Source organism: Macrobrachium nipponense, chromosome 13 (genome assembly GCF_015104395.2).
Source record: "Macrobrachium nipponense isolate FS-2020 chromosome 13, ASM1510439v2, whole genome shotgun sequence".
Taxonomy (NCBI): domain Eukaryota; kingdom Metazoa; phylum Arthropoda; class Malacostraca; order Decapoda; family Palaemonidae; genus Macrobrachium; species Macrobrachium nipponense.
Window position 1 is genome coordinate 23661670 of NC_087206.1, and position 15681 is coordinate 23677350.

General features: G+C 34.8%; 1 protein-coding gene across 1 annotated transcript in view; it reads left to right on the top strand.

The window, feature by feature from the left end:
* The first annotated feature begins 10486 nt into the window (after positions 1-10486).
* Positions 10487-15681, top strand: part of LOC135225259 (uncharacterized) — a 20428-nt gene continuing 15233 nt past the window's right edge. Inside the window, exons 1-2 of the mRNA XM_064264589.1 lie at positions 10487-10652; positions 11849-12081. Coding sequence (XP_064120659.1) covers positions 10487-10652; positions 11849-12081 — 399 coding nt within the window. The remainder of the gene's footprint in view (positions 10653-11848; positions 12082-15681) is intronic.

Consider the following 15681-nt stretch of genomic DNA (forward strand, 5'->3'; position numbering starts at 1 on the left):
AGATGGAAGAGGAATAAGGAAGACAACAATAATTTAGTATGATGAAGATAATAAACAAGACATTAAGACAACAATGAATTAAAACTAATAATTAAATTAAAGGGAAGAGGAATAAGAAGAAAGCAAGAATTAGAATAATAATAAATAATAAATGGAAGAGGAATAAAAAGAGACAACAATAATTAGAATAATAATAATAATAAATGGAAGAGGAATAAAGAAGACGAGCAATAATTGGAATAAATAATAATGATAAATGGAAGAGAATAAGAAGAAACAACGTAATTAGAATAATAATCATAATAAATGGAAGGGAAGGATAAGAAGACAGCAATAATTAGAATAATAATAATAATAAATGAAGAGGAATAAGAGACAACAATAATTAGAATAATAATCATAATAAATGGAAGAAGGATAGAAGACAGCAATGATTAGAATGATAATAAATGGAAGAGGAATAAGAAGACAATAATAATTAGAATACTAATCATAATAAATGGAAGAGGAATAAGAAGACAACAATAATTAGAATATTAATCATAATAAATGGAAGAGGAATAAGAAGACAACAATAATTAGAATAATGATAATAAATGGAGGAGGAATAAGAAGACAACAATAATTAGAATAATAATAATAAATGGAAGAGGTATAAGAAGACAACAATAATTAGAATAATAATAATAAATGGAGGAGGAAATAAGAAGACAACAATAATTAGAATAATAATAATAAATGGAAGAGGTATAAGAGGACAACTATAATTAGAATAATAATAATAATAATAAATGGAGGAGGAATAAGAAGAACAATAATTAGAATAATAATAATAATAAATGGAAGAGGAACTATGAAGAATAAAAAATATGACCCTGACAACAGATATTCAAATAAATTCTTTACTTCTACTGTAACAAAACTACCGCTTTTCACTATGATATCGATACCGATGTGATCAAACAACGCGAAGATACTATGGCAGAAGAAAGTATTGCAATGTTAATGATGATAAATATAGGTCATGACAAGTCAAAAAATTTCCCAACCGCCAGGAGATAGACCTCCAAAAGTAAACGGCCCTAGCAACAAGAAAACGGCCAAAAGCCGAACGAAGGATATTTAATAATCGTTCCTTTACCGAAGAGAGGAGGAGGAGGAGAGCCCTCGGGTTGGAGTAAAGAGAGCGTCCCTCGCAGCTGCTGGTCTTCGATCTCCTTTTCAAGGGCGCCGTACTTTCGCTCTATTCAGCGGTCTTTGTATATGGGTTTCATAAAGGGTTATTGGGTGGTCCCTGAGCAGAGGCTCGGTAAAGGGTATGAGGAGCTGTATCCCACTGCCTTTTATGTGTAATAATATTATATATATATATTACATATTATATATCATATATATAGATATTATATATTATATATAATAATATATATAATATATATATATATCGTATATATAATATATCTAATATGGTAGAGCTGAATAGATGACGTAGATGGATTATATAATATATAAATTTACAAGTAAATATTGACAAATCAATTATCATGCCCATGGCAAATAAAACAAACAAACAGGCTGGTCAGTACACTTGGACAACGATGCTTGATTCTCTTATGCAATAATAATTCTGCCTCTTAAAAACTTAGAGCGCCTATTTATAACACTTTACTCTTATCCACGTTAAAAGGGATTTGCCATCTTTTTTACCATTTTCCTATTTTCTTTAGATCATTTCTTCAATTTTCTACTGTTCTCTGGTCTGCTGCAATTACGCCTAGTTTGGTGTCGTCTGCAAATTTGGCTATCCTGCTCGTAATCCTACTGTGTCTTGGATGGAACAGTTGAGATTTCTTGTTGAAATTCATTCAAATGGCCTTGAGTGTTACTCTGGAACTATAAATGTTCAGTCATTTGGACTTGAATAGGAAAGAAATTAAGTTCTCGTTTGTCTCTGTTTACCTCCCTCTACTAATTGAAGTTTGTACATTCATTATATTCTGATCATGACGTTTCGTAGAAAACAGCTGATTCTCCGGTTAAAGGAATACAGTTTGGTGTCTGTCTTTTTGGATACAGGAAATTAGCTGTTATACCATCTTGCATGCACTCATGCAAATGATAGTTAAGGGAACTGTTAGTGGATAACCTTTATTGTCATGCAATTATTTAAAAAATATATGTTATTAGAGAAGCAAACGGTAATGAATCTGAAAAAAAGAACGAAATATTTAATCATTTCCGTTCCCAGTAAGGAGAGGGGATAATGAAAGTGACTTTGGAAATGAAAACTTGAAATCACGAATTGTAAAACTTTTTATTTCCGTATATATGTATATATGTATATATATACATATATACATACATACGTACACACACACATACTCGTGTATATGTGTGTGTATATATATATATATATATATATATATATATATATATATATACATACACACACACACATATATATATATATATATATATATATATATATATATATATATATTTAAAAAAAATAAGTAAAAAGAGGTAGAATAATATCTTGGTGCAATATGTTTCGGGTATACCAGCGGTAACCTTTAGGCAAATTTGGCAGAAATCCCCTCAATATCATAAACTGCAACCAGTTAGTAGCACCACCAGCAGTCTTGACGAACACTTCCTTGAAAAAGAAAGATTATTCTTATGAAATTTTGAGATATGTAAAGACGTGCTACAACAAAAACTTCACTTTTGAGGAATTGGAATGTGCTCTCTCCACTTCTAATACTTGCTCAGGTCCATGGGACAGTAACTTTTCAAATTTTAAGACACCTGACGCCGTTAGCAAAAAAAAAAAAAAAAAAAAAAAATTTACAAACACCTTTGTCTAAAAAACTATTTCCAAGAAAGTGAAGCAGTGCTATAATTATTCTAGTATCTAAATCTGGGTTGACCCTAGCAAAACCAATAACTGCTGACTGGTCTCCATATTTATGCAACAAAAACCTCTTGCAAAAATGGTCAGCGCCAAACTAATGCTTTTTTTTTCTGTGAAATACTTCTCGTTTTCAGCAAGTTTCTCGAGATAAGGTTGCTAGTCACAACACAAAAAACTGTGAAATCTGCACGTGGCATTCGGCAAAGACATACGCGTATGAGACCAGTCAGTTCGACAAAGACACGTATTTGATCGAAACAGACTCGAGCAAAAGTCCCTATCAGACGTGATGACAGAATTCCCAAAACACAGCGAAGACCTCGATGTCTCTAATATATATATATATATATATATATATATATATATATATATATTATATATATATATATATATATATATATATATTGCTACTTTCAAAACGCATATATCCCCTCTTAGACTGTATAAAAGGTTATGTAGAGTTTGGCAACATTTTTTCAGATTCCTAGCTAGCTTAGAATTAGGATGTTTTAAATGTGTGTTCAGATTTCGCATAACATAATATAAAAAGAATAAATAACGTAGTAAAGAAAAAGAGAGAGAGATTACCTTTGTCCTTTCAAAGCCAGAGTTGTTTTTCAAGACCTGTCAACACGTTTGATTAGAGACATCGAGGTCTTCGCTGTGTTTTGGGAATCTGTCATCACGTCTGATAGGGGCTTTTGCTCGAGTCTGTTTCAATCGAATACGTGTCCTTGTTGAACTGACTGGTCTCATATGCGTATATCTTTGCCAAATGCCACGTGCAGTATTTTTCAGTTTTTTCTGTAAAGTTGCGTCACATTAGAAGCTTCTGGGAAGAATTGTGTCTGTGTCCCAAAACGTTTTCTGTCCTGTCTCCACTGTCCAGCTTTCGTAAGGAAGAGAATTTTCATTGCATCTTAGAACCGTGTTCCGTTCACACATCTCTCTCTCTCTCTCGCTCTCTCTCTCTCTCTCGTAGTAGCCATCTTGCTTGGTGAGACGTACCGCGTGAAGTCAGATTAATCAACAGATATCACAAGTTTAACATACGACTAGAATTTGAGAAATATCTAGAAGTGTTCGTGAACTATCGGTGATAAGATTAGTGTGAAAATAGTAGGATAAAGCGTCTTCTAAGTTAGTTTATCAAGTGTAATACTATAAATCAGAACAAGATGGCAGTAAGTTTCCAACTGCGGGAAGAGGTGCGTATTTAGCGTGTTTAGCAGATTCGCAATACGATGAGGTAGCAGGAAGGGAACTGGCATTTCTCATCTATGAAATCAGCAACAGTCCTAACCAAAAAGATACAAAAGCATTCATAGATATATTAGAAGGATATAATCCTTCAAACTGGAACAAATCTAATGAAAACATCTTGAAAATAATTGAAGAAGTTCCAAATAAAATCCAAGTGGTCAAGAGACTCATAAAGATATACATAAACCAACATATTCCGACAAAGAAAATGAATAAGGTGAATCTTGTGAATATCCTAATTGATGCATTAGGAAAAAGAATGCCAAAAGCATGCAAACTGTGTAATGGTTTGGTATAGCATAGTCAATCCACAAAACCTAATCAGAAAATGTGCTGCATGCAACATTCCGACCCATCCACAGTGTGCTGAGGTAATACAAGATTTGAGAAAGATACAAGAATTTTTTGTTCAACATGTCTATCATGGATAGACAATGTTATTAAATCAAGATTGAATGTACAAATAGTTGAGGATGAAGAAGAAGAGGAAGAGGAAGAAGAAGAAGAAAAGAAGAAGAGGAAAACGGAAGAGAAGTAAACAAAAATGAAATGACAGAAAAAAATAAGGAAAACAAAGAACAAAGATAAAGTATGGATGCAGAGATACTCATTGAGACTAATATGAGGCAATAAGCAGCATACCTACGAAGAAATAAAAAATTACGATATGACAACAGAAAAGCAAATCCCGAAGAGGCTCTACCCAGATCTACACAATGACGGGAAAGAGGAAAAAATAGACAAGAAAGACAAAATCTGCAACCTTTTGAAAAGAGGGAATTGCAGATTTGGAGAAAGATGTTACTACAAACATCCTAAGATATGTCAAAACTATGAAATATATGGTAAATGTGCATACTTAGATGGATATGGGATGATTGCAGAGATCTGCATCCAAAAATATGTAAAAACCTAAAAGAAGGAAAAGGATGTAAGTTCGACAAAAAATGCAAATATATGCACGCCCTGTAGCCATGAATCATAATCAATAAATAACCAACCAAGTAATAAAATCCAAAATAAGAAAGAACAAATAAAGAGAGAAATCAAGAATATCAGGTAAAAGAGAAAAGCAAACCACCAATGAGATATGCAGAGGTGTCAGCAAAAAATTTCAAAGCATCAGCTCCGAAATTCTACTCAAGAGATAATAACTGTATTTATTATGCAAGAGGATATTGCAGAAACGGAGAAAATTGCAGATTCAGACACAAAATGAATAATTATGATGAAGGAAGATCAAATATTATGGAAAAGTTGGATTTTTTAATGTCAGAATTTCTGGAAATGAAAAAAAAAAGCAACAACACCAGAACAGGAAAGAGACATGGGAAAATCCTTATTACTACCATTATTAAATGAACGGAGAAAAACACGCAAACCCATCATAGTGATGAATGCGCAGGGTTTAGTTACGAGTAACTCAAAAAGAAAAATAGAGTACTTAGAAGAACTAACCCAAAATGAAAAGAAAATAGATATAAATGAATATAAGTGAAACCTGGTATTCCCAAGAGACTGGGATGATGATCAAATAAAAGGGTTCCAAACTTATAGATCAGATAGAAAAAATAGGAATCAAGGGGGAACCGCAATATATGGGAAAGACAAAACAAGGAAAAATATATGAGAAATATAGTAACTCAGAATGTGAACTAATAGCGGTAGAATTTGAATCTGAAAAATTGATGAACATAGTAATATATAGACCTCCTAATACTAAAGAGTTTGACTTAATAATTGAAAAATTGGATGATATATGTAGAAATCACAAGGACTGGACTATTCTCCTATCTGGTGACTTCAACTTTCCTTTCGTAGAATGGAAAGAACGAATAGGAGATTGTGGTTGTACTTATACATATAAAAAAGAGAGTAATAGTAGTGCAGAAGATAAGAGGCAATTTGAAAAGCTATTAGATATGCTACTAGAATACAACATTCAACAAATAAATCACCTGCCAACAAGAAAGGAAATACTTTAGACCTAGTATTTGTGAACGAGATGAATTATGTTAAAGAAATAATAGTTTATAATGCGAGTATTTCAGACCATAATGTCATAGAATTAACAGTTCATTCCAAAGCAAGTTGAAAATAGAGATAAGCAAGAAATGAAAAGTGGGAAGGATATGGAAAATACAAACTTTACTGTCAAAAATAAAAATATAAAATGTCAGAAATTAATGAAGAATTAAACAAAGATTGGGATAACATTTCGTAAGTGATGACATAAGGGTAAATACGGAGATATTATATAAAATATTGGAGAAAATAGTGGAAAAATATATACCGAAGAAGAAAGTAAACATCATTCATGCATAACCAAGAGACAGAAGGATCTTGTTCCAGAAAATCAGAAAGTGGAAAAAAGGTCTTGCAAAAGAAAAAAATGCATGGAAAGTTATAGAACTAAAAAGTAAGATAGAAAATGCAGAACAAAAGATTATACAATCAAAAGAAAATGAAAACGGGACTTGGAAGAAAAAACCCTATTAAATATCAAGCAAAACCCCAAACTATTATACTCATATGCGAAGAAGATGAATAAAAGAAGAATAGAAATTAGGCCCTCTGAGAATTGAAGGGAGATTAACGAATGAAAAAAAGGAAATTTGCAACATACTGGCAGAACGATATAGAGAGAATTCACCCCTAGAATAGATAATGAAGATAATGATATAGAAGTAAGGGTAGAAAATAGTGAATATTTAGCTGACATAGAAATTAATGAAGCTGATATTGTGCAGGCAATTAATGAAATTAAAAATGGAGCTGCTGCAGGGCCGGATGGAGTCCCTGCTATTTTGTTAAAGAAAGTAGTTCATTCTATCGCAAAGACACTTGCAATATTATTAAGACAAAGTGTAGATACAGGCAAGATTTATGATGAGCACAAATTAGCATATATCACCCCTACTTTCAAAAGTGGATCAAGACTAGAGGCAAGTAATTATAGGCCTGTGAGTCTAACATCACATATTATGAAAGTGTATGCAAAGGGTAATGAAGAAAAATATTATTGAAAACAGTTAATAAAAATAATTTGTTTAATATAGGACAACACGGTTTGCGTACCCGGAAAAAGTACACAAACCCAACTGTTAGTCCACCGTGAGAACATATTCAAAATATGAAAAGCGGAAATGAACAGATGTGGTTTATCTAGACTTTGCAAAAGCTTTTGACAAAGTAGACCATAATATATTAGCAAAGAAAATTAGAAAACACAATATCGTAGATAAAGTAGGAAGATGGTTAAAAGAATTTTTACACAACAGAAAACAGATAGTTATTGCAAACGATGAGAAATCGGATGAAACCAAGGTAATATCCGGTGTGCCACAAGGTACGGTGCTAGCTGCAATATTGTTTGTTATTATGATTGAAGACATAGACAGTAATGTTAAGGATTCGGTAGTGAGTAGTTTCGCTGATGACACAAGAATAAGTAGAGAAATTAAAAAAAATTCTTTTGGATGAAGATAGGAACCCGCTCTACAAAGAGACCTTAACAAAGTATATGATTGGGCAGAGGTAAATAGGATGGTATTTAACTCTGATAAATTTGAATCAATAAATTATGGAGACAGAGAAGGAAGCTATATGCATGATAGGGGACCTAATAATGAGACAATCACAAATAAGGAAGCAGTTAAAGACCTTGGTGTGATGATGAATAGGAACATGTTATGCAATGATCAAATAGCAATTCTGTTGGCAAAATGTAAAGCAAAAATGGGAATGTTGTTACGGCACTTCAAAACAAGAAAAGCTGAACACATGATTATGCTTTATAAAACTATGTTCGTAGTCCACTTGAATATTGCAATATGATATGGTACCCACACTATCAAAAGGATATTGCACAAATAGAGAGATGTACAAAGGTCCTTTACAGCTAGAATAGAAGAAGTTAAGGACCTAGACTACTGGGAAAGACTACAATCCTTAAAATTATATAGTCTAGAAAGGAGAAGAGAACGCTACATGATAATTCAGGCATGGAAACGATGAGGATAACGAAAATATCATGGAACTAAAAATATCAGAAAGGAGCAAGCAGAGGTAGATTAATAGTGCCCAAAACTATACCAGGAAAAATAAGGAAAGCACACAGGACATTAATCCACTACGCACCAGCATCGATAATGCAGCGTCTATTCAATGCGTTGCCAGCTCATCTGAGGAATATATCAGGAGTGAGCGTAGATGTGTTTAAGAATAAGCTCGACAAATATCTAAACTGCATCCCAGACCATCCAAGATTGGAAGATGCAAAATATACCGGAAGATGTACTAGCAACTCTCTGGTAGACATTAGAGGCGCCTCACACTGAGGGACCTGGGGCAACCCGAACGAACTGTAAGGTCTGTAAGGTAAGGTAAGGTCTCTCTCTCTCTCTCTCTCTCTGCCTCACCATAATTGATATTAATGTAACGTAAAATGGTCAGTCGTAACTTGTAGATTTCAGATTTGATATTTCTTAGAGTTTATTTAGTATTATTTAGTGTTTTTGTGGAATCTGAACAAACATTGTGTGTAACGGCGCCTGTTTTTGTGAGTGTGAAACAAGCTGCACCAAAGAAAGAAAATTGGTATACCAAGAAGGTAAAGTGTGTTATATTTTTAATAGTTGCAACCAATATCTAGTGGTTATGATGGTTTGGTAAAGAAACTAATAACTATTGGTTACAATGGTTTAGAGAACTAATAACTAATAGTTACAATGGCTTGAATGAAAAGATTCACATTTTTACACATTGCAAATTTTTGTGTTTTGTGTTTGTTTCATTTGAAGTGCATTTATCCATTTTCTTATTGAAGTGTTTATTTTTGGTGCATTTATCCATTTTCTTATTGAAGTGTGTCTTTTTATTTTGTATTCTGTGTGATTATTACTTTTTGCAATTTTGGTATTTTCCACATTTTTCTGTGTTTTCATTTGCATTCACAATTTAATTAACATAGTTATTTTCATTACGTAATCGTCGCACATTTAATTGAATTTAACACTTGCGAATTAATTTGCACTTAGAATTCTTTTCAAGTTTTATTGTTGTTTAGCACATGTGAATTAATTTCCAAATTTCAAATATTACCTAACACTTTTGAATTTTGATTGAATTAATTTTCTTGAATTTTGTGATAAATTAATTTTGATTTGATTTTACGTAATTGATTCAAGAATTGATTAAACTTTACTTTGTTTTCAAGTCACAGTAATTTTCTCTAATATTGTGAATTTCACTTATAAATTTTGAGTTTGATCATTTTTGTATTTAAAATTTTTATAAGTATTTTATTTCTAACCACTATATTTGCATATGATTATATTTAGCCTAGGTAGAAACATAGAGTGGTAATTGATCTGTTTTCCTTCAATTTATTTGAAGTGACTTAGAACCAGGGAAGTACTTAGACTGAAATCAGGGAAATACTTAGACTTTTAAAAGTTGTTGATGGAGTGATGCCCTTTGATTAATCTAATTACTTACAAGATTACCTCACACCTGTTTTGATGAACTTAGTCTGATTTTCTGCAATACAGGTAAGTTGTTAAGGGATCACTGTTGCCTTTAGAGTATTCAGTCGTTTAGTACCTGTGATGAAAGTTCAGGTGTCTGGCTGTTGTGAGGTAACAATTAATGAATGTTAAGTGTAGCAACCAGATACTTGGCCCTTCGTCACAAGTATTAATGGTGCCCAGAGACCAGGGAAAACAGATTTCATTATCACTCTAGTATATACTGGTGGTGTTAGGGATATATTTTGTTAGGAGAGTGACCATATAGGTTTGTTTTGCATTTATTGTATTGAATTGTAAGTTGATAACTTAGAGGAAAATGGCTCAGTTCAAAGTTCAGGAATTTTTAGCAGCACCTTCCATCCAAGTTTTATCTGAAACCACTCTGACTAAGGCACAGTGGAGCGCTTTAGTAGTGGCATGTGGTGGTTATGTGTCTACTTCTATGGTAAAGGCACAAATAAGACGTATTGCTATGGAATCATTGATAAACTCTGGTAGAATAACTGATGAAGATGAGTTAGAATTGGCTCAAGAGTTGTTGAATGTAGCACGTGCTGATCTTATGAATAAGCAAGCTGAAAAGAAAGAGAAAAGTGATGCAGAGTTAGAGCTTAGACGCATTGAAGCAGAACAGAATTTGATTAAGCTAAAAATGCAGGCTGAAAGAGAGAGAATGCAAGCTGAAAGAGAAAGAATAGACATGGAAAAACAAGAAAGAAGAGAAAGAGAAGAAGAAAAAGCAGCAGAAGAGGAAAGAGAAAGTGTAAGGTTTGAAAGGGAGATGGAATTGATAAGAGCTAGATCCACTTTACCTGTAACACCATCTAAACCTAACCAAGGTAATCAAGTCCCTGTATTAGATGTAGTAAGAGTACAGAAGTTAATCCCTAAGTTTACTGAAGAAGCTCCAGATGAGTTTTTTGATCACTTTGAGAAAGTGGCTTCAGGTAAGGGATGGCCAGTTTTGCTACAAAGTGTCTTGATTGGTAAAGGGAGAAGTGCTTATCTAGCCTTAACAGCTGATCAGTGTAAAGACTAAAAGGTACTTAAACACAATGTGCTACAGGTTTACCAGATGACCCCAGAGTACTACAATGAAAGATTCAGAAATTTAAGAAAAGATGAGAAGGGAACATTCTTAGATTATGCTTACAAAGTGAGAAGGTGTTTTAAACGTTGGGTAGAAGCTGCTGAAGTTAAAACTTTTGATGAGTTAGAAGAATTACTTGTTCTTGAACAGTATCTTAAGGGAATTCCTAAACATATAAGAGCCTATTTGAGAGAGAGAGAGGTGAAGAAACTTGACAAAGCTGCTACACTGAGTGAAGATTACAATATAATTAGTAAACGCAATTACGATGTCAAGTACCAGAGTCAACAACGCCCAGGTTTTAAGTCTTATCCAAATAACAGGAACAAATTTAATGGGAAACCTACAAGTGATACTACCAAGAGTACACAAGGTAATACAACTCAGCAAGCTAATGTGAAATCCTCATCCAGCTTTTCAAGACAGTTACAGAAACCTAATGTTGTCTGTTTCAAGTGTGGAAGAGTAGGACACTTCAGTCAAGAGTGTCACCGGAATCAACAGCTGTCAAAGCCAGTTGGTCAAGTTGTGAAAGGTGACCAGGTGAAACAAACTACGAAGAGCAGTGTGGGAAAGAATCAGACTCCAGAGAAGAAGGAAACTAAACAAGCTGAATGTTTAGCAACCAGTGGAAATGTTACCTCAAGCAGTAAGTGGCTTAGCAGTGTGGAGGCTTTTAAGCCATATATCTATATATCCCTCAGCTGGAGAAGAGTCTCATGGGAGATTCAGTTATTTTGAAGGGTATAGGAGGAGAGGAAGTAACTCCTATATGCCGCTTAAACCTGTCATGTGAATTGGTGACAGGGAATGTTGATTTTGTTGTAAAGGACTCACTGGCTGTGGAAGCTGTACATGTTCTATTGGGGAATGAAGTTGGTGGTGTACCACTTATTCCTTGTCCTGTAGTGACAGAAAAACCATTGAGGATTGGTCCTACAGTAGAGTTGGAGAAGATTAACCCCCACCTGTTTCCTAGTTGTGTAACTACCAGAAGTCTGAAGAGGACTACGACTGCAAGTGAAGAAACTGAGGATTTACACACCCAAGAAGGATCAAGTGAAGGATCTTTGTGCTTAGAAGAATTGTTCCAGGGAAGTGATTTTTCCCACAGTACTGACCAAGAAGAGATTTCCCAAGAAGATGAAGAAGACGACGACGACGAAGAAGAAGAACCTGATGTTCCTGAAGAGACTCCGAGTAGTCAAAGTGTTACTGAAGACAGTAGTGAAACTACAGTAGCTGAGTTAGCAGATATTGGGAATTCAGCCCTTGAAGTTGGTCAAGTGACAAGAGAGAAGCTGATGGACTTGCAGAAGAAGGATGCATCGTTAACTGATTTGTTCTTCAGAGTTGTTGATCGAGAAGAGATGCAACAAACTCCTACCTGTTATTATCTGAAGGCAGGTTTGCTGATGAGAAAGTATAGACCTACAGATATACCAGGAGATGCTTTATGGGGCGAATTTCATCAAATTTTTATTCCATATCCACTGAGAAAGCAAGTGGTGGCAGTAGCTCATGAGTCTGAACATATGGGAATCAGGAAGACTGTGGAGAAGATCATGAAATATTTTTTCTGGTCTGGACTTCACAAAGATGTTAGCAGGTTCTGTCATGAGTGTCATACCTGCCAGATAGCTGGAAAACCGAATGAAACCATCAAGAAAGCCCCCCTACAACCTATAGAAGTTAGAGGAGAACCCTTTAGCAAAGTGATTATAGACATGGTTGGACTGCTGCCGAAGACAAAGAAGGGAAATTAGTATTTGTTAACATTAATGTGTCCTGTGACAAGATATCCAGAGGCGATCCCTGTTAGAAACATATATGCCAAGATAGTTGCTGAAAAACTTGTGGAGTTTTTCTCAAAGTTTGGTATACCAGAAATAGTACAAAGTGACAGAGGAACAAACTTTACTTCAAAGTTATCCCAGGATGTGATGAATTTGTTAGGAGTGAAACAACAGTTAGTTATCCACCGCCTATCATCCAGAGACTCAAGGTGCCTTAGAAAGGTTCCACCAGACATTGAAAAGTATGCTGACAACGTATTGTTCTGAGTCAGGAAGAGAATGGGATGTTAGTTTACCATTAATGTTGTTTGAAGTTAGGAGTGCTTCTCAAGAAAGTATGGGATGTTCACCTAATGAAATTATTTTTGGAAGGGAAGTGAGAGGACCCTTGAAGATTTTTGCAGAAAATTGGGGAGAAAACCAAGAGGAAAGCCATGGTGAATATGTAAAGAACTTAAGGAAAATGTTGAAAGAGAATAGAAAATTCTCTTTAGAAAACTTGAAAGTGAGTCAAGAGAAAATGAAAAGGAGATATGATGCTAAGACTAGGCTAAGAAGTTTTAGTGTTGGCCAACGAGTGTTAGTGTTCTTACCTGTCAAGAGATTTCCCCTCACTAATAAATTTCAAGGTCCTTATAAGATAATTCAGAAGCTGCAAGCAAGATGAATAATTCTTCAATTTTGGAAAATTTGGAGGAGAAGTTGAAACATCTGAGTGCTGAACAAGGTGACGACTTAGGTGAAGTAATTAGAAGTTTCCCAGAAATTTTTGCAGATGTGCCTAGGTGTGCTGATCTGACCATGCATGAGATCAAGATTCAAGAAAATGGAAAACCTTTCAAGCAAAGAGCCTATCGCTTATCACCGTATCATCGAGATGTTTTGAAGAAGGAAGTTGAGTATTTGCTGCAACATGGATTAGCAAAACCCAGTTCAAGTCACTTCAGTTCTCCATGTGTGTTAGTGAAGAAACAGATGGTTCATTTAGAATGTGTACTGATCATAGGAAACAATTCTATCAGTGTGGCTGACAATTATTCTTTGCCTTTATAGATCAGTTACTTGAAAATATTGGGCAAGCCAAGTTTGTTTCCAAGATAGACTTGTTGAAAGGATATTATCAAATTCCCTTAGATAAGAATGCCAAGTTGCTGTCAGCTTTTATTATTCCTTTTGGACTGTATCAGCATACTGTTCTGCCATTTGGTCTGATGAATGCATCTGCAACATTTCAACGAGTGATGGATCAACTGCTAGGATCGATAGAAGGAGTAGGTGTATACCTAGATGACATCGTGATTTACTCTACAACGTGGGAAGAACATCTGAAGATTTTGAGGAAAGTTTTCAAGGAACTACAAGAAGCAGGACTAACAGTCAACCTAGAGAAGAGTGAGTTTGTAAAGGCAACTGTGCAGTATCTTGGGTTTGAAGTTGGGGAAGGCCTTCTTGCTCCAGTAAATGCTAATGTAGAAGGTATCCATAAGGCTACCCCACCTACTACCAGGGAACAGCTACAGCGATTTTTAGGCATGGCTGGATTCTATCGTCATTTCTGCCCAAATTTGTCAGCCGTAGTAGCTCCCTTGACAGACTTAACTAGTCCCAAAGCTAAGTTTGTTTGGACTCCAGAATGTCAAGAATCCTTTGAGAAGGTAAAAGCCATTTTAACTTCAAGACCAGTACTTCAAGCTCCAGACTTTGACAAGAAATTTGTGATACAAGTAGATGAGTCAGACTGTGGCATTGGAGCTGTTCTACTTCAAGAAGATGAAAATAATATCTACCATCCTGTGTGCTTCATGTCTACAAAACTGAAAAAACATCAGAAAGTATACTTGACAATCGAGAAGGAAACTTTAGCCTTAATCACTGCATTGAAAAAATTTGAAGTGTATGTAAATAGACTTAGGAATGAAGAAATTTTAGTGTTGCCTGATCACAATCCACTATCATTTATCCAGAAAGTGAAAAATCATAGTCAAAGACTGACCAGGTGGTCTTTGTGCCTGCAACAGTATAACTTAAGAGTGCAGCACATTAGTGGCAAAAACAATGTAGTTGCTGATTATTTATCCCGTTGCGAATCATTAGATTCAACACCGTGATAAACAATCTTCTGGAGGGAGGTATATTATATATTGCTACTTTCAAAATGCATATATCCCCTCTTAGACTGTATAAAATGTTATGTAGAGTTTGGCAACATTTTTTCAGATTCCTAGCTAGCTTAGAATTAGGATGTTTTAAATGTGCGTTCAGATTTCGCATAACATAATAAAAAAAAGGATATATAATGTAGTAAAGAAAAAGAGAAAGAGATTATCTTTGTCCGTTCAAAGCCAGAGTTGTTTTTCAAAACTTGTCAACGCGTTTGATTAGAGACATCAAGGTCTTCACTGTGTTTTGGGAATTCTGACATCACGTATGATAGGGACTTTTGCTCGAGTCTGTTTCGATCGAATACGTGTCTTTGTTGAACTGACTGGTCTCATATGCGTATATCTTTGCCAAATGCCACGTGCAGATTTTACAGTTTTTTCTGTAAAGTTGCGTCACATTAGAAGCTTCTGGAAAGAATTGTGTCCCAAAACGTTTTCTGTCATCTCCACTGTCCAGCTTTCGTAAGGTAGAGAATTTTCATTGTATCTTAGAACTGCGTTCCGTTCAGACACTCTCTCTCTCTCTCTTACCGCATACAGAGAACTCCCGAGTCATTAGCCTACAATACTGTTTTTAAAGGCAACTTTTGTGTTTATGAAAAATATGCTTCGTATCCAAAGCCGTTTGATACAGGGTGAAATGTGCATTAGAGGAGCTCGATGTAATAAAAGGAAAAGTAATTCCAGCAAAATTTTCAAGATTCCCTCCATGGAAGTTGCCCTCTGTGAAATATTGTAAATGGTTTTCTGGTTGTAAGGCAGACTGTTCAGATGATATTCTTAAACAGAAATTCCTTTGCCATGCTGAAAAACATGATAACTCGAGGCAATTCTTTACCGATGGCTCCAAATCCAGTGCAGGCGTTGGGTTTGGAGTGGTATACCCTGACAGTAGTGTTAGTGGTGCATTACCAAGTTGTGCTTCTAT